The 20,476-nt window shown below is 32.5% G+C and overlaps 1 protein-coding gene across 3 annotated transcripts; it reads right to left on the bottom strand.

Annotated features, from left to right (window-relative positions):
* Positions 1-1,096: 1,096 nt before the first annotated feature.
* On the bottom strand, positions 1,097-11,885 carry FAB1D (FORMS APLOID AND BINUCLEATE CELLS 1A). 3 transcript variants are annotated; one of them, XM_068636693.1, is made up of 13 exons: positions 11,582-11,885; positions 10,108-10,366; positions 9,967-10,000; positions 9,224-9,883; positions 7,726-7,870; positions 7,316-7,657; positions 5,690-6,520; positions 5,183-5,499; positions 4,698-4,824; positions 4,408-4,545; positions 2,650-3,972; positions 2,085-2,351; positions 1,097-1,701 (listed from the first exon to the last, which is right to left on the bottom strand). In XM_068636693.1, the coding sequence occupies exons 2-13, from the start codon at positions 10,346-10,348 to the stop codon at positions 1,378-1,380; spliced, it is 4,749 nt and encodes a 1,582-aa protein (XP_068492794.1). In that variant the 5' UTR covers positions 10,349-10,366; positions 11,582-11,885; the 3' UTR covers positions 1,097-1,377. The 3 variants fall into 3 exon arrangements, with proteins under 3 accessions (XP_068492794.1, XP_068492795.1, XP_068492796.1); XM_068636694.1 differs by having other exon boundaries at positions 9,224-9,877; positions 11,582-11,842; XM_068636695.1 differs by lacking the exon at positions 11,582-11,885 and adding an exon at positions 11,414-11,495.
* Positions 11,886-20,476: the final 8,591 nt, after the last annotated feature.

Here is a 20,476-nt window from a genome sequence, read left to right as displayed (position 1 = left end):
CTTCACGAAATGTGGAGATTAAGGAAGTCAAAGTACAAGTTCCTTTAACTAGTACATCTACTTCAAAAATTGTTGTTCATCATGTTGAACCACACAATGATAAAGAAGAAGAACAAATTAACGATCCCTAGATTAACAATGAATTTGTAGTAGAACAACCACAAGAAACACTATTGAGAAGATCCCAAAGAGAAAGAAAATCTACTATTTCGAATGATTATGTGATTTATCTACAATACTCAAAGAATGACTTAGGCATCAAATATCTAATTTCGTTTTCAGAAGCCATCAATGGTGATAATTCTGATAAGTGGTTAGATGTCATAAAAGATGAACTTAAATCAATGACACAAAATTGTATATAGAACCTTATGGAATTGTCATAAGGATGCAAGAGAGTTGGGTGTAAATGGGTCTTTAGGACTACGTGTGACTCGCATGGCAATATTAAACGTTACAGGGTTCGACTTGTTGCCAAAGGTTTTACTCAAAAGGATGGCATTGACTATAAGGAAACATTTTCATTTGTTTTCAATAAATTCTTCCAAATCATTATGACATTAGTAGCTTATTCTGTTAGAGTTACATCATATGGATGTTAAAATCGTCTTTCTAAACGGGAAGACCAACTAGTGTTGTTCGTTGAAGAAGGAAAGAAACACATGGTATGTAAACTTAAGAAATCAATATATGGACTTAAACAACCTTGTAAGCAGTGGTATCTTAAGTTCAATGATATTATTATATCCTTTGGATTTAAAGAAAATATTGTGGTCGATGTATATATCTTAAAGTTAGTGAAAGCAAATTTATATTTATGATTCTATATGTTAATGATATTTTGCTTTGCAACTAAAGATCTTAGTCTATTAAGTGAAACTAAAAAGTTTCTCTCTAACGACATTGAAATGAAAAATATGGATGAGACATACACTTAATATTTCCTATCACTTTATTCTATCTAACTTTCCTATTTTTTATTTCTTGTGAAATCCTAACTTGCAGCTTTTCTTTCATGTAACAGTACTGTTTATACAAATAGTAATTACAATTTGTAAATAATGTGCTTTAATCTGTAAAGAAGCAATAAACAAGGTTAGGGGAGGAGTTACAACTCTTCATTGATTAAATAAACCTTTACATTTACCTTAGTCTTTACAAAAATTTACTCTTCTCTTACAGGGAGAGGATGGACCTGTAAATGACAGCATCCCTAGAAATTCGCTAAAAAATGCAGAATAGCAGGGCTAGGTTTACAATCAAATATTTGATTGTCTATATACAGTGTTAACTACTTGCATAAATTCTCAAATTTGTATATATATTTTGGAGAGAAATAAAAAGATTTGGACAGAGAAAGCACTTGTCACTCTTGTACTAGGGCTTTTCCGGGGAAGGATGATCATCATCCTCTTCCCCTGAGCAACAAAGTTTGCACGGAATGGAGGATTTCTGAGAAAACCAGTGATCTGGAATACTAAAAAAATATGTAGACATAAACTTTCTGAACCTCTTTTTGTACTCTTTAGGAGAGATTACAGTTGGCAACAAATTTTTTGGAACAACAAGTGATGACTTCATCCATGTCTCAAGATGTTTGTCCCATGTATACTGTCTGAGATAATCAATGATCCCGCAGACTAGCTCGCGCTTCTGAGAATCTACTCCAAGAAGCAAGGAGTAATCCATCACATTGATTGACTGCATATCGAGCAAACAACGAAATGAACAATGTCAGATAATCAGGAAAAGAAATCCAAAACAAAACAAATTCAAGAAAAATATAAACACAAGGGTAACATAAAGCATGATATGATATATACTGTTTATTAAGAATTTAGGTACAAATACCAGCGATGGATTGCAGGTATGTTTAGTAGGCTGAATTGGGGAGGAATGAATGAGGGCAAGGTATAAGAATTCCCAATATTTGAAAATATTGATCATATTCTAATAAATTGCCAATTTATTCAGTGTTACCAACTATACTTCATGTAATAACGCAAGAAATTAGTTCAGAGAAATACTACAATTCAATCAGAAAAGTTAAGCTTACAGGCAAAATTCTTCTAATGAAGACTTACATTCAGAAAAGATGTGTCATTCCAAACAGCGCGTTGAAGAACACGCTTTGCTTTATGACTGACATATAATGGGGAAGAGTTCATGTCATTCACAAAATTCTGATCCAAAAGAACATCTCCATCACCATAAGCAGCAGAATTGTACCGGGCAAAAAGAGCACCTTTAAGATCATACTGGCGAGTAATATTTCGATTGTAGGTAAGATTTTCCATCACCATGAGATCATATTTAACCTCTTTTCCACTTTTGACATGTCTTTTAGTAACCTGCATTCAGGTTGAAATGCTTAAAATTCCATGAAGCCAGAAAATGTACAGTGCCTTAATTATATTTTTGGTTCCGGAATATCATTTTCTTTTGCTTTAGTTTCCCTATCTATTTGCTTTTATTTCAGTTTTAATCCCAAAAAACTAGGAAAGATAAGATCCCTGTTAAGGGACTAGAATACTTTGTTAAATGTAGGAACTAAAAGTAAAAAAAAAATGTAAATAGAGACTGAAATTTAATAAATAAGTGAAAAGTTGGGCAATGGAAAAGACAAAGATGCGCAAACAGCTCACCAACCTGATAGATCCCCAACACTTTTGCAAGACAAGTTTGACTTCCAGATTCAAATGACTCTCTCATGTGTTTGAAATACAAAGAAGAAAACCCCAAAAATGAATCAAGTTCTGTCCTCTTTATTTCCTTTATGATGAATCTGTCATCAAGTGTTTTTGCAAAATAGGACTTGCTTTTTCCACCTTTGGCATCCCAATTCCTACAGCGGCTTAAAGAAGCAATAAAATCAAGCTCAGATGGGCAACACCAATTTCTTAGTTCACGAAACTGCTTGAAATAATGACATATCACTGAATATTTTTCCCTGCCAAGTGATTTTGCACAACCCATAGCAATCTCTATGCTATGGTTTTCTGTAGCACGAGAGGCTCGTAACTCTTCTGACATGCTTGCAGCAGAATGTACTGCCTCTGAATCTGAAGAACTCCTTGAAAATGATTGTGAAGAAGTTAAGGTGGCACCATGGGTCAAGCTATGCAAACTTTCTGTTGACTTTGAAGTTATTCCAACTTCATTTCTATCGTCCTCATCATTAACTTCTGATACCTCATTTGTATCTTTCAATAAGGCTAATGCACAAGCAATAATACTTGAGGATTCACCCTCAAAGTCAGACACAACATGATTGTCACTCTTGAGCGGGATATGCAACCGTGTACCTTCCTCAGTGATTAATTGATTGGCTGTGGGTAAATATTCAGCAATAGAGCTGCTTACAGATTCAAATTTTGGCAATAATCTTTTCTGGAATTCCCTTATGCCTATCTGCCGAATCTCGGTAAATGGCTTCCAGAACCAATCATTTGAATCCAGCAAGTTGGAAACTGGTGAATTGGAAGCACTTTTATTTAATACCTTTAAATCTGCAACTGGATGATTAGTATCTGTAGAAACTGGAGAGTTCTTGCGCACTTCAAGATGATCTGGTAACTGAGTGGAAACATCCAGACTCAATTGCAACTTTTGGTCAGAAGATCTCCTTGATATCAAATCATCAACGACAGGAATTTTCACATCCTGTGTGTTAGATGGATCATCCTGTTCATTACACTCCAGAAGAGGTCCTCCAATAGGAATTTCCTTCACTGGTAGTTCATGTACTTGAACAGATGTGTCAAACATAATTTTTATATCCCCATCTTGCATAACTTTCTCAGAGACATCAAATTCAAGTCTTGAACCACCAGGTGAGTGTAATGGGTACAACCGTTGAACCCACACATAGGATTCAATCAAAAGATCCCACATTAACCGGTTTAAACTGAGAAGTTTGAAAGCAGCCTGGTCTAGATCCCCTTTTTTAGCAACAGCAGTCTTGACATTTGCCTGTTATCAGAACACAAGAAGTCGGAGGAAATTAATACTCATCATAGTAATCACTATATGTGTAAGGCTTCCATCAGGGGGGAAACTTGAAATGAAATGAAAATCCAAAACTAATGTATCACTGGACAAATTAAACATTTCCACACTAAACTAAAAACTAAATCTTTCATTGGCAATGAAACTTTTGTTAGAGCTATAGTGATAGCAATGTCAAACTTCAGACTTTTATTGTACTAATTCCATCAGAGTAAATTCCAACACTGTTGTTAATGCATTCTAGAATATCATAGTAAACAAATATAAATCCAAATTTAAGGTTAGAGCAAGAAAAGAGAGATTTGGGGTTTACAACTTCTATAGACACATTCAAATTAGGATTTGAGTTGGTTCCATGTCAAAAGAAATTTCTAAATCATTTCCAAACAGAAAGCTAACCTCAAACTCTTCCTGCTCTTGTTTTAACATCTTCTCAACCTCGGAGAAATCTCTAATTGATCCTCCAAGGTCATCAAAATGTATTGTCTTTAAACAGTTTGCAACTTCTCTGAATAATGATATGCCTTTCATATACACCTTAAAACAGAAAAAAAAAAAAAAAAAAAAGTTAAGTTAAATGCAGGCAATGTATGAGAATTAAGAACATAACTGATCTCAACTTATGTATACTATATTTCAGCCACTACAAAAGAAATATCTAAATGAAAATAGCCTAATAGGAAGCATACATTCTTGGTCTCTTTCAAAAGCCACTCTTGTTTCATTGCACCATTGAACTCCAGTTTTTGAGGAGGCATAGACACGGTATATGTGGTGACAGAAGAATATCTGAACATAGCAACCATGTGACCTAATCTGCATATAAGCAGAGACATAATAAAACACATCAATAAAACCCTCCTTGAATTTATTAAGCCACAAATCATGGAACCTATACAGAGCACAAACAAAAATAAGCACCTTACAGTAAGGAGCATTCCTAAATCTTAAAAGTAGTTAGGTGGCACTTCAAATTTGTATCAGCGCAAAAGGAAATAAACTAAATGTTACGTAATAACCTAATTCATAATCATCAGAACTTAGAAGTCTATGTGACATGTTAAACAATGCATCTGCTTCTCTAGAACTAACATTGAACATGTTAAACATAAACCAAAACAAGTACAAAGCGGATTATATTATACTATAAAAAGGAATATGCAGATTATTTTACCCAAAGAAGTAGAGAAAATCCCTATCAAGCGAATGGCCACAACTCAATTTTCTGCTAGAAGAATAGTGAGAAAGGCCAAGCTCCAAAAATTTTCCAAATGATAGACTACGGGCAGTGGTAGATATCAACACTCTTTTTGTAGAACCAGAACTGCATTTTCGACAACGGCTCCACATCCAAATTTTCCCTTCTGCCTCCCCAGGCAAACGTTTTTCCTGGGGCAAGCTTTTAACTTGTATAGTAAGCTGTTTATTGTGATGAGCATAATAATAAAAGTGGGAATCTGGCAATTCTTGGCAGGCGTCACAAAGTCTTGTCTGTATATAAAACAACAATCAGTTAGAATAAAAATGATATTGCATTTTGAAACTTCAGTCCCAACATACTTTTTAGCTAGCTCTAATGTAACTATAACTTTATCCAATGATTCAGAATCACCCACTGTATCATATGATTACCATTAGTCAACTAAATAAAGTAGAGGAGGATAGAAAAAACAATGAAAACCTGATTGAGCAAGTTGTCCTCTAGAAACTTTCCAAGTGGAATATCAAAATTATCGTAGAACATAATATGGGAAAAATGACTTTGCTTGCATACAGTCCCTCTTGAGGCATTCCGACTAGACATCAAGACCAAAATACTCTGAGAATCCAACACTGAATCGATATCATCTTTACTTTGGAGTTCTTTTTTGTCATTATGGCCATCTTTACTTATATTCCCACTGGAGTCCAAGCACGCAGGTGAAGACAGGGATTGTCCATCATTAAGTGACTTCACTTCATTAGAATGATTTTTTGCTTCGATCATGGTAATTCCATCTGCCTCTGGAGAGTTTAGAACAGAAATTGACTCGTCAACCTGATCATCAGGCTTCCTTCCATTGAAACCAAAGTATGCTGATAAAGATTGAGCAGAGGGAAAACTATCCCCCATAACTTTCTTAAGAGAAGATGAAATAGCTGAGAACCCAGACAGGACAGCTGGATTATATGGTTCACAAGAGAATGGAGAAAAACCCTCTGATCCTAGGTTGTTTCCATTTGTGTGTTTTTCTTGAAGTCCATTGCATATGGGAATATCAGTACTAACTATTCCATTTTCACCAGAATACTCGAGAGATGGAATGCTTGAATTAATCGCTGCTGAATCACAGGACTCTTTATTGGTTGGCAAGATATCTGCGACACTCACGGCTGGAATGGTAGAGAACATAGCTTTCTGATCAGCAAGAAAGGAAGTTTCGAGAATTAAGTGATATGCCATGACAACTGCACAGCGCAAGACACATTTAATCCTCTTCAGTTCATCACTGTGAGTTCCTTTCAGTAAAATCTGCAATTGCAGGTAAAGCAGCAGTTAACTCTAGATAAGAAGAAAGGCCACAAACTATAACTTCATGTTCATATCATGACAGATGATGGTAGAATAAAAATCAATAATAGTTGAGATAGACCTAAATGAAGCAATGATTAGAGAATAAACACACTGTAGGAGCATCTTAGAAATAAAGGATTACAAGCAGCTTTTAAGTTACTAATATGCTGATGATAATGAAGCAAACATTGTGTGAAATTTCCTTCATCCAAAGTCACTAAACCAATACTCCTCAGGCATTTTACTGATATATAGAAGCATCTATTCATTGAAATTTTTTATTATGTGAAGGAACAGGAGTGATTTTATTTTAAATCTAACTAGTCTTAGGCGTGAAAAGTTTGTTAAGATGTTCAGCATTGGCCAGGAATATAAGTAGAATACTCATTGTGACACTTGACTTGTTATGCCAAAATACATCAATAATTCTATACTAAATTTCTATCTTATACTTTCAAAGTGAAAATCAGAATCAATTACGTAAAAGTGCTAATTCATTATTCAAGATATTGCCTTATACAGCTGTAAGTGTAATATGGTATCCACATCCAAATTGAGGCTTCATTATCATGCCATGCTAAAGAGACAAAATGTTCAACTATACAAGCATGTGTATACTTTCAAATAAATGCACTTCAGTAAACACATACAAATTTGCAGCGTCACCAAAGAAAGAAAAAGAGTTTAGTTTGGAAGATTAAGAATTAGAATAAATAAGAAAACAGAGATTCCGAGTAAAAGATAATGGCATACCGTGCACCCCAAACGTGTAGGACAGCCCTCAATGAACATCAAAGTCTTTATGGGCTTCTTTCCTCCCTCACTAACCCCATCATGTTCCTCCACAAACTTCTCAAAGTAAATAAAATCACAGTGTCTTAGCTTTTGACCGTTCAAATTATCACATGATAAAATTGGTGAACCAGTACAACGTGCAACTCTTTCCAGACGGTGAAGCTTCATATCAAGCACAAGTGTCATTCCCTTTGCCAAAATTGACTCTTGTATATCACGAGAGACAGTTTTCTCCACTAATATAACATTTGGATGGCACATTTCAATACGATCCATTTTAGATTTCAGATCATCCTTCTCCTGTAAGCAACGAAATAATCAGCTAGAGAATGGAAGGTGAATAACAGAATGTAATCTAATTAAGTTACCTGGTCCATGGAGTCAAATGAGGACAGCCCATTAATAGAATGGCCAAGCATGCCGCTAATCAGTAATAATCTTGGATTTTTATACTTAGTTGGCATATGCTTGTGAGCAGCATGTTTTTTGAAGACACAACCTCTGATTAGTTGACTGCAGCACAAAATATTTTCTTTAAAATTTGCTATTGTGACTCAAAAGCGCATGCTAATTTTTATATGCTAGTTTATTACAAGAGATGAGAGGGTGTAATAGTAACTATTAGGCCTAAATCTAATTCCAAACTAAAAATAGTCACATGACCCTCTTCCACGTTCATCATTAACTTCTCTTTCAGTTTTCACGCTTCGTCTCTGTATTTCTCACTTACCGTGTTTTTCTCCTATTTCCTTCTCTTGCATTGCACTATCTGTGGGAATCAAAAGATAATTGAAACACAACAACAAACACCTCCTTGCACATTGAAAATCTAATCACGACTTCAAAAAATGTGGGTTCAATTTAATATGCTAAATTACACAAAATTATAACTCGTAAGACATTTTGCCAATATGGTCCTTGCATTGGATTTTCTTCCGTTGTGTATGTTGCAGGGATATCTATAATCCGTGCAAGGTCACATGACAATTTTAATTATATATATACCAAAAATATTAAAAATAGAAATTACTAGTCATAATTTACCCATTTTTAAATTTTAATAACATTTAAGTCTCATAAATTTGAAACAATTAAGTGACACATATCAAGAATTTTAGATTTTAAATATTTAATAATAAAAAACACGATTAAAATTTAAAAAAAAAAAAAAAAATATATATATATATATCATTAAATCATGATATAAACTTAAAAATCACTATCATGTGTATAAAAAAATATAAGCATATAAAATAGTATACTATAATAAAAGTTTCGCCACTACACATCGGTTTAGAAGGAAACATAAAAAACATACAACATATAAAATAGATTACTGGCCTCAGATAAAAATATAAATGTATTTAATTAAAATATATTATAGTGAAAAAGAAAGAAACGTGAAGAAAAATATAGCCACAAATGTATATTTTTGATTCATGTAGGAGTTAAAATTTATATTAATTAAGGAGAAGAAATGAATAAAATAAAATATTCAATTTTAAGGAAGAAAAAAAGACTGCGTATTTTATATTTTTGGCCCTGGTGAAATTTGGAGGTTGGTCATTTAAGCTTCAAATAAAGCTATCTTTCGGAGATTATTAAGATCAGCCAAAAACATCTTATGGGCAAGTCATGAGATATTTTCATAAACTCTCTCAAACAGCCTCATAAACACTTACAACACAAGTCCAACTAAGTTGTTGATAAGCTCTTCCAAACGAGACCTATAACCATTATGAATTTGAAACAAAAATTCTGTGAAGTAAAAATTCCACCATTTCCTAACCGGATAGTGCGAATATATGTAAAAACAATAAATAGAAATGTCAGAAAGCAAATTCTTAATGAACAAATTGCATTTACCTTTGGCCACGAGAACCAGCAGCAATGCACTTCACTTTAACATATCCATCAGGATTCATTGTACTACCTCCTACTGCATCAGGCTTCAAAAAAGAAGCGGCTTCCCATGATAAAGATGTAACTATGTCCACCCAACTCTTATCACCTTCATCCCAAGAGGAAACTCCTACAGATTTAAGAAGCTGACCAACAAGTACCTTGAATTTCCCATTCATCATTTCTTCCATTGCTCTTTGTTTTTCCTCTTTGAACCTATAGCTCCCACTTAATTCATCCTCAGAACTATTGATAGAAATTGGCTCACCCCAGTTTGCAACCCCTATGCCGTGGTCTTCATCATCATCATTACAGGTCACACTATTGTCCATGTCATCCTGTGGGTTCTCCGGTTCAGGAGGTTCCCAAGTTTGGACTTCCAAATCATCAGGAAGAGAATATTCAGTTTCCTCAACAGAGGATTCAATAGGGTCTTCAGAACGATAAGCTTTCTCTTCTTGAAAGTTATGCCCTTGTACAATCTCCACATCTCTCACTGTGTAACCCTCATTGTTGTTATTGCTTTCTTCTGAATAGTTATCCATCACTTTTTGTGAACCATTCAACTGATAACCGAGATCTTCCACACCACCACCTTCAACTGTACATTCTTCTTGACTATTCCTAGCATAAGAAACAAAGCAAGTACTTGAGCATATCTAGGATAAACATTTTATTCACACCTCTGTTTGGACGTAGCTAAGTACCTGTCAGATGAGTTCACATCAACTGAAAACTCACCTGAAATATCAGACATTCAAGAAAAACTTGGTTATATAAAACCATCTTGTACTATAAGACTAACATCATCAGCATTATAAAATGAAAACAGAGGGATGGTAATTTACTGCAGGTGGACACACAGCTATCAGTACTTTGCAACGATGTAGTTGGACTGACATATGGTGTCACATATGGACTATTACTACGCCACTTCGCATTTGCTCGCTCTAGCTTCTCTCCACATGATTTGCAAGGCCTAATGGAAACTTTGACATTGAACTTTAGACTATTCTCATTACCCTCTTTCTTATTGTCAAAATTTGATTCTGACAAGCCCGCACCACAATAATGGCACATAATACACATCCGATCCAACACTTTCTTCTGGTGCAACAAAAAGTATGAGTACTGAATGAGATTTGACATTCTTTTTTCTCTCAAATGAATTAATTCATAAAACTCCCAAAAGTCAATTTGAACATAACCCTACTTCTATATAAAGCCCAACTAAAATAAATTAAATCCTCCAAAGAAAAGAACGTAGATGCATAAAATTCAATTTCAGTTCACTTTCCCTTTTCACAAAAATAATAGTTATTAAACACTACATATACAAATTAAAACGTGTACATATAAACAAAAACTGTCACATGTAATTTAAAGATTGAAAAGAAAGAGGAAAAAGCATATCTACCTAAATAAATAAAAGCTGAAATTATCAATGGCACTCAATATCAACCAGATATTCGTTCTTATAAAATCCTAGAGTCAAACAATTGTTTAAAGACCCTAACTGTTATCATAGAGTATAAAAGGATCATAGAAAATTGGAAAGCATTGTCTGGGCTTAATTACTTTATTTTATGGAAATATTTTCAGAGAGAAAGAGGGGGAAGCCTCTTCGTAAAATATGAACACGTTGAAATTCATGGACGACAGGTAAATGATCAAACATTTTAAGAAGTGCACGGAAGGTAAGAAATCAGTCTTTTCTTGTGGTATGGATTGATGCAATAAACAAAGGAAATACAGAATTTGCAGTAAGTTGAATCAAACAAAGCTCGAGGGAAAGAAAAAGAAAATACTTATAGTCTAACAGTGCACAAAAGAATTATCGATTAAGGTGATATGCTTGCGATAGTAATTTCCAAACAATAGCCAACATTCCGTACAAGATCAAAAGATTTGGTAAAAACAACTGAGAAGGCCCAGATTCATTAGTCCCGCAGAAATTAAAACACAAGATAATATAAAACTAAACGAAGGACTACAATTGCAGATTTGTTTGCAAACAATGCATTGACAAAGAGTTGAGAACCCAAAATCTTAAATTGGAATTTTTAAAATAGCAAGCAATGCAAAGAGTAATGAACAAATGAATCAAAGCTCAATGTAGAAATAACATTAGTGGACAAAAGGGAATCCACATACGACTGATCCACAAAAATCAGAAAAAACACTCAATCAAATCTTCTGTTTCCAATCAAATCTTCCATGATAGACCAGGAAAACTGCCATTTTCAACTCCCGTCAAGGCGTAAAATAAGTGTACGAAAAATGATTTTAAAAAAAAAAATTATGAAGAAATGCACACCGTACCGTCAAAGCAAACCCAAAAACGAATACAAGGATGTGACCCCCAAATGAATCCCAGCTCCTAAACCCAAAACCATGCACTGTTTTGAGAGATACGCAAAGAATTTGGTGTGAACGAGTCAAAGAAACCGAGCCTCATAAAAGTCGCAATCTTTTTTTAGGAAAGAGAAGAGGGTAAGCAAGAGAAAGGAGAGATATGAAGAATGGAAGAATTGTTGAATGGAAGAAAAATAAGCAATGAAAGAACTGTGTGAAGCCGAGGAGAAGAAGAACAAAAAAACCAAAAAGAATAAGAAAACACAAGGAGAAATTTTTCCCTCTCTGGGACCCACTCTAATTGCTTGCCTCCGAAAAATATCAAAAAATTATTATTACTTTCAAAATTTCTTATCTGCAACAAAATGTTATTTATGTGCTACTTGATGGGTCGCGTGTACCCTATACTGACAGCTACATACGCTAGATTTTTGGCTAATCTTTGTCCAAATACGTGATTATATACGGGTCATCGTCGTCAACAGTATTTTTTCAAATTGCAACTACAACTTTCATCTTTTCAATATTACAAGATTCCCCCATTTTCTTATACTGCATCGCGTCCCATTCCTGATTAAATAATTATACGTAAAGGTCTAAAATGTTTGTAATGGGTTTATAATATAAAATCTCCCTATAAAAGTAAATCTTAAAAAATTATTATAAAAGGTAAACTAAAAGGACAAATATTATCTCAATAATTTGACGATAAAACTCAGATCAAGTTTTAAACCTTCATCACATATTGCTATAGTTCTTACCATTTTCAAGATCTCGAAATCAGTGTTGCAATGAATATAATAATAATAGTAATTAAATCATTTGAACCAAAATATTACTTTTAATGAGGTCGTGGAAAAATTAATAAATAAACTTTAACATTCACGAGGACAAAAATAAATAATGAATAATCTTTGACATTCGCAACAAAATTATAATAACGACAATTTCTTATTTTAAGGGAAAAAGATAGTCTTTGATAAAATGATAAATTAAAATTCTACTTTTTCCGTTAAAACGCGTGTTTATAGTTAATGTTGGCATTTACAATTCAATTACGTGATTTTGAATTATTTTTTTTCAAGTTGCTCATCAATATATTTTCTGTGATCATTCATTGTTACGATATAATTCCCAAATATATTTCTTAATTTAGAATTCTTTTAATCATCATAGTGTAATTTGATGAAAAAATTACTGAAATTGGTAAACAAAATTGAATGATATAGATAAGTATTGTAAAAAGTAAGGTTTTTGGTGTGAGAGAAGAAATTGTGTAAGTCAAATATTACTTTCATAATTTTTAATTTAAGTTTTATTTTTTTATTTTTAAATGAAATTGTCTGACTCTAATAACATCTCAATTTAAAATTAAAATTGTGTCTTTAATTTGAAATTTGAAATAAAGTCGTTTAAGGGTGATTGTTTTTATATTAGATTCAAGTCATACACTCTTTATACGTTTATATAAAAAAATTGATATATATTATTATATATATTAATATTAATACATGCGATTTTATTTTTTAACATTAATTAATATGTTTTTTTAGTATAAAAATATTATTTATGAAATATAAAAATTATTATTATGAAAATATTTTTTTTAAAAATAAGACCAATAGGTAGTTTTATAAAAATTATAAAAAAAATAATATATGTTAAAAATGTAGAAGTTATTATAAAGATTGTCTTATACCTTCATTTTCTCTCATTCTCCGTTAATTTCCCTCTTCTTTTATTTTTTATTTTCTTCCATTCTCCTAAAAAATAATCAAATAAATATTAATATTATAAATTTAGTTATTTTTAGTTTAAGTTAACTAATAGACTTTCTTAATTAAACATGTAAAAGGTTGTAATATCTTAAAGTATCTATTTTACCTTAATTTAATTATTCTTTGTCGATAAAAACTAATAATTTTTATGTTATCTTTAATTATAATTTTTTATAATAATTTTTATATTTTTAACAGATATTATTTTATTTATAAAATTATCTATTGGTCTTGTTTTTTTTAAATGATTTCACAATAATAATTTTTTACATTTCACAAAAAATACTTCTATAGAACACAAATAATAATAATTTATTAATATTTTTTAAATAAAATTGCATGTGTTAATATTAGTATAAATAGTAATATAATAATTATATATTAAAACTAACAAAATATATGCAAAGTTGTGTAAATAGTACGTAACTTTAATCTAATATAAAAACAATTAAAGTCTCACTTTTCCACAATTCCATATCAAAATAAATTATAACTAAATAGGAATGGTATAATTTTATTTTAAAAAACAAGAATAAATACAAACGGAGTTGTGATTGACTCGTAAAATTTGTACTTTTAGACAGAAGTATGTCTCAATTTAATAAATATGAAGTTATTTTTGCACAACTTATTTTTGCATAACTTATTCATACAAAAATGTGTCAATATAACACAATTTACTCATAAGTAAATTTTTTAAAAACTATTAATTTTGATAATTTATTTGTAAAATTACACTTTGTTAAAAAACCTTACATAAAAGAATATTGTATAACTTGAATTGCTAACCTATAGGTTGCATCCAAGGATATTAACATAAAATTGTTTTCATTTTCATTATGACATTAGACTATAAATAATTTTGTCAACATGCACAACTTAACATGCATTTTAAAATAAATTCCAAATTCACAACTCTACTAGGGATTAAGAAACAAAAGAAGAAGAAAAATCAAAATTTTATATAATTTTTTCATGTAACGTCATGATCAAAAATAACATTAAATTTTCTTAATATTTTATATAATCATACACAATAGAAGTGATCACGTCCACATAAATTTATGACGCAAATGATAGATAAAACATCATGAAACTACATTAATTTCTCAAAATTGGTTTAAACTCAATCAGTATGAAAATTAATACCTATAGAAAAAAATTACGGATATGAAATATGATAAAGAAAATGTTTATTACGTGTAAAATATACGAATTTAACCTAAAATACAATTATTAAATAATACAAAGATGAATGCTGGTGTAGAAGCCCCACGGGGTTCTTCCAAAATTTCCAAACTCTCTACCTTTTAATTTCATGCTAAACATCTTTGTCTTTTTTTTTTTGGGTGAGTGTAATTTGAGTTTAAAAAATAAATAAAAAGAGGGAAAGAGATAAAATTACGAAGATACAGGGTAGATCCAAAACTAGAACAGGATTAAAGTTTGAAATTCAAAACAGAAGTTTGAAATTCAAAAAAGGTAGCTACATGTTGAAGTGGGACCACGAACAGGGTAGTAACACATATTTAAGGTTTAATATATAAAGGGATTATACTTTCTTTTCAATTTTTTTTTCTATTTTATCTGTTACTAATATTTTATTTTACTTTATTATTATAGGTATTGTGTAATTTTTTATTTTTTTCTGTTTAACTGTTTTCATTTTTTTCCTATTTTATTTTTATATTAAAATTTTATTTTATTTTATTATTATAGGTGGACATGTCATATTTTTTATTTTTTTAAAATATTTAAATAGATGGTTTTGAATTAAAAAAGAGGTGAAACAATTTTTTTTATATTTCAATCATTTTTTATTTTTTAAATATTTAATAAATACTAATTATTCTTATAATTAATTGAAATCTACTTTTAAGAAAAACTAATATAAACGTAAAAACATTCTCACGATGAAATTTTTTTTCTTTTTTATCTCTCTTTAAAATTATAATTTTGATCTCTTATTATTATTAGTTTAGTTTATATTTTTTATTTAATTTTTAATATTAAACATAATTATACATAAATGATAATTTTAGCTTAATTGACTTCTTTTATTTAATTTTTAATATTAACCCTAACTATATATATAGATGATAAAAATAAAGGTGTTTGTGTTTTTTATAATAATAATAATAATTAACTACGGAAAAGGTAGACAATGCGCATGAATAAATTGGAATTAACTGTATTTTAACATTTATTCGAAATTTTGTTCTCAATTTTTGTTTTGGATTTAGAAAGTATCCTAAATTTTATCATTTTCTAAATATCAAGGAGTGTAATGACATAACTTTTTTTTACAATTTTTAAGGGTGACAAATTCATATATCATACATTAAACTTTATATATATATATATATATATATATATATATATATATATATTATAAATATATGAATGATATATGTTCTTACAAAAAGGACCAAGAACACTCGAACTGAAACAACAAGATGGCCTTTTACACAAATCTTCTGATTTCGGGCTATACTCTCGGTTTCCTATTGGGCTGGATTACTTCTTGGGCTGGACTCTCAACTGGGCTAGACTCGCGGTTGTTCCTCTCGGCTGCTTCTCTCGGCTATTCATCTCGGCTGCTCCTCTCGGCTATTCATCTCGGCTGCTCCTCTCGGCTATTCATCTTGGCTGCTCCTTTCGGTTGGTATTCCTCACAGGTGGGGGGATGTACCTGCAAGTCGCTCCGATGCCAAAGTCAGAAACAATGTAATGGTTTTTCAGATAAAATCACTCTTACCTTTTTCTTGTGTTGACCTCCTATTTATAGGGTTTCGTTGATGGGCCTTCTACAGTACTTTTGGACTTTCTTCTCACACCTTTTTATTACTTTTACACCCCCTTGTGTAAGTTCCTTATTTAAATTGGGCTTTATTATGATTTCTATTATCCTTTCAGGTTTCGGTCCAGACCTTTCGGTTTTAATTTATCACTTTGATTATTGAACATGTAGTTCTCGGCCTATACCTCTCGGTTTTAGGCTACCAGTACCCTGGCCCCCGAGACAAAAATAATTGATTTATATTGAAATTATTTGTGTCTTAATATAATATAATAGTTTTGAGTGTTGATTTGATTTGGTATTTAATGCCTTGGTTTTCGTAATTTACTTTGCTGAAAGTACATGATTTGACATGAGATGTCTATTTTAACCGTTAGATCATATATATTTTTGAATAATTTTGTGTGATCATAACGTTTCAAATTCTAGGGTTCACGTGGGTTATAAATAGGTTCCTTTTTTAGCCTTTTTATGATTGTGAAACTTATCGCTATTAAACAAGAAGCACATTTTTCATCTTCAGTTGATTATGGCAAAGGTAATGTCTCTTTCAAGCTTTTCTGCTAGTGATGATTGTCCGAGCGCGGGTGGTGAATCAACTGGGCGAGTGGTTCGGGAAGAGGATCATCCAGACTCAAAGTCTTCATCTGCTACCCCTTCTTGCATGAATGACTCTAATGGAGCCCCTACTATTGATGTTCCTCAAGAAGTCGATTTTATGTTGCCTCGGAAAAACCTTCGTCCAGGTTATCAGTGGGTTAACCCTAGAGTTCGGGAATATTTTTCGAAGTATCGTTCTGCTACTGAACTTCGTAGTTTTCTTTCTCATTCTCAGATTTATTATTCTGATATTGAAAACGATATTATTTCTTTTCGGCGTGTTGGAGATGTTGATAACGTTTGCCATGGCCGAGAAGATGATAGCTATGAATTTTTCTATTTTTATGCTTGCTTTTTTAGAGACCTTCATATTCGATTGCCTTTGAACAACTTTTAAATAGGCGTTCTTAATTTTCTTAATGTTGCCCCTACTCAGCTTCACCCTAATGGTTGGGCTGCCATGCAAGCTTTTAGTATTTTGTGTAAATTACTGTCGCTTTCTCCTAGTCCGGCTCCGTTCCTGTATTATTATAGTTCTCGGCCTGGTAAACGACCAGGATGGCTTTCTCTTATTAGTAAATCCAACATTTGCTTCCTTAAACCTTTTACATCATCATATAAGGATTTTAAGGGAGGTTTTTTCAAAATTCTAATAGAGCCAATAGGGAAAGAGTATTTTTTCAATGGAGAGTCTCCAAAATTTCCTCTTTACTGGACAAGAGATCCCGTGAAGTTTAATTCAATATCTTTTCACTCAATGGGGGCGGCCGATCGTCATGTTATTGAAGTTTTCAGTCACCTCTCGTACCAAGTTCCCACTCGCGCCTTGCTTCAATTGTATACTTCGTCCCATCCACGAGAAGATCTTATTGGTAGGTGGTTGTTCTTCATTTACTTGTTTTATAGGATATGTTTTTTAACTTTGCTAAGTTTTTTATTGATTTTCAGCTTTGATGGCAAGCACAAATCCGAAAGCTCGGTCTTATTTTTCGAAGCTGCTAAACAAGGTAGGTGATGTAACTCCTCGGCGTGAAAATGTGGTGAATCCTGTTGTTGAAACGGAAGAAGCGGAGCGTGTTGCACCTGTTGAAGTGGTTGAAGTTGCGCACCATATGATGTTGCTTGGCCTTCGAAAAAATCAAAGAAGCGAGATAGAAGCAGCAAGAGATCACACTCTTCTTCTCGGCGTCATCGTCGTGTTGAGAATGTGTCGTCTGAACCGCTTTCTGAAACCATTTTTTGTGCATCAACTAAGTATGCGAAGTTTGTCCAAACTTCTTTTAACGAATCATCTTATAATATGTTGAAAAATATGGATGCTGCTTCATTGGCTGATTCCATTATTGAATTGTCGAGTAGAAGTTTGTTGATTGGAAAAATGATGAAGGAGAAAAATGGAAATTGTGTGTCTTTATCTGAATTTGAGAAATTGAAGACTGACCTTGCTGAATATAAGGAGAAAATGAGCTCTTTGTTCGAGCAACTAGAAGAGATGAAGAAACAAAAAGTTGCAAAGGAAGAGTTTAAAAAAGAAATTGTTGAATTGAAGAATGAAAGCTTGAGGTCAAGTGAAGAAAACGCTCAACTCCGTAAAGAGAATCAACTGCTGAATGAGAAGGTGTTAGCGTTATTGTCTATGAACGAAGCCGACAAGAATGCCATCAAACTTATGGATGAAGAGATAAATCAGCTGAGGACCAACGTTTTTGAAGCCGAAAGCTTTATATTTGAACAACATCAACTGGGTTTTGAGAAAGCGCTTCAGCAAGCAAAATATTTTTACAAGATTCCACTTGATGAAGGCAACTTTGATGTTAAAAAGGATTTTTACAAGGGTGAATTGGTGCCGGCTAACGAGATCCCAGACACAGATGCTGAAGATGTCAATATTGAGAGCTAGAAGGGCGTAGGTTTGCTTGCCGAAAGTAGATTTATTTTGAACTACGAATCCATGTATGGATGCTTTTTGATATGCTAATCCATGTGGGGGGATTCGTTTTGTTAAATGTAATGTCTTTTTTAGAACCTTAATACATATAAAGTTTGTTAGATTATCAACTGTTATATTATTTTGCGTTATTGGTCGTATACTACATAATTGTCACCTACCGATTTAATTGTAATATTTTTAATGCGATGATGTTTTGTTCACACGCCGAGTATCCGTCGGTTTTTATCCAAAAGTTGTTTTGAAATAGCGGATTCTTTGCGGATTTTGTAATCTATGAACACATGAAATCAAGGTTATGTAAAATATCATAATGGGTTATTGATTCATAATTTATTAGTGACTTATCCAATTTATTACCAACATAAGTATGATACACGAGTGAATTTTTTATTGGAAATGAGAGCGTTCGAGATCACTAGTTTTTATGAATGTACGAATTTTCGGGTGGATTTTCTCTTAGAGTGAAATCATCCAAAGCCGAGAGTTTTATGAATACATTTCTTTTCGAGTGGGTTTTCACTTAGAGGGAAAGCATCCAAGATACATTTCTTTTCGGGTGGGTTTTCACTTAGAGTGAAATCATCCAAGATACATTTCTTTTCGGGTGGGTTTTCACTTAGAGTGAAATCATCCAAGGCCGAAAGTTTTATGAATACATTTCTTTTCGGGTGGGTTTTCACTTAGAGTGAAATCATCCAAGACCGAAAGTTATGTAAATACATTTCTTTTCGGGTGGGTTTTCACTTAGAGTGAAATCATCCAAGACCGAAAGTTTTATGAATACATTTCTTTTCGGGTGGGTTTTCACTTAGAGTGAAATCATCCAAGACCGAAAGTTATGTAAATACATTTCTTTTCGGGTGGGTTTTCACTTAGAGTGAAATCATCCAAGACCGAAAGTTTTATGAATACATTTCTTTTCGGGTGGGTTTTCACTTAGAGTGAAATCATCCAAGACCGAAAGTTATGTAAATGAACGACACATTGTTAATGGATAATGCTTCTTCATTGATGGATAGATATATATACAGCCTTCTTTGTACATCTCCGAATTTCAACTAAAATAAAACTTTAAATGACTTGTATTCCATGTTCTTGGTACTATTTTTTCTTCTAAAGTTTCCAATCTGTATGCTCCATTTTGCAAATTTTCGAGTATTCTGAATGGACCTTCCCAGTTAGAGGCCAATTTTCCATGTCGCGGATCTTTTCGTGCATCAGTTCGCATTCTCCATACTAAGTCCCCCTCCTTAAAATCTCTGAATTTTACTTTCGCATTGAACCTTTTCATTGCTCTTCTTTTTACTGTTGCCTCTTTTATCTTTGCTCGTTCTCTAAGTTCTTCAATGAGATCAAGGTCGGTTCTCAAGCATTCATTGTTAATATTCCAGTCTTCTATCTGCCTTCGTAACGTTGGTTCATTCACTTCTACAGGTAACATTGCATCCGTCCCATATGTGAGGTTGAATGGTGTTTCACCAGTTGAAGTTTGTGGTGTGCATCTATATTCCCATAAGATCTCTGGTAACTTCTCTGCCCACAAACCTTTGGCATTTCCTAACCTCTTCTTCAATTGTCCCAAAATAACTTTGTTTGCAGCCTCCGCTTGTCCATTCGTCTGCGGATGTTCAACTGAAGTGCTTGTTGACTTGATTCCCAAATCTGCATAAAATTCCATAAGTTTTTTGTCAATGAATTGTCGGCCATTGTCAGTTATTATGGTGTGTGGGATT

This window comes from Phaseolus vulgaris, chromosome 7 (genome assembly GCF_051622355.1).
Source record: "Phaseolus vulgaris cultivar YP4 chromosome 7, ASM5162235v1, whole genome shotgun sequence".
Lineage (NCBI taxonomy): Eukaryota > Viridiplantae > Streptophyta > Magnoliopsida > Fabales > Fabaceae > Phaseolus > Phaseolus vulgaris.
Note: the sequence above shows the minus strand (reverse complement) of the source record. Positions and strands in the feature narration are given on the sequence as shown.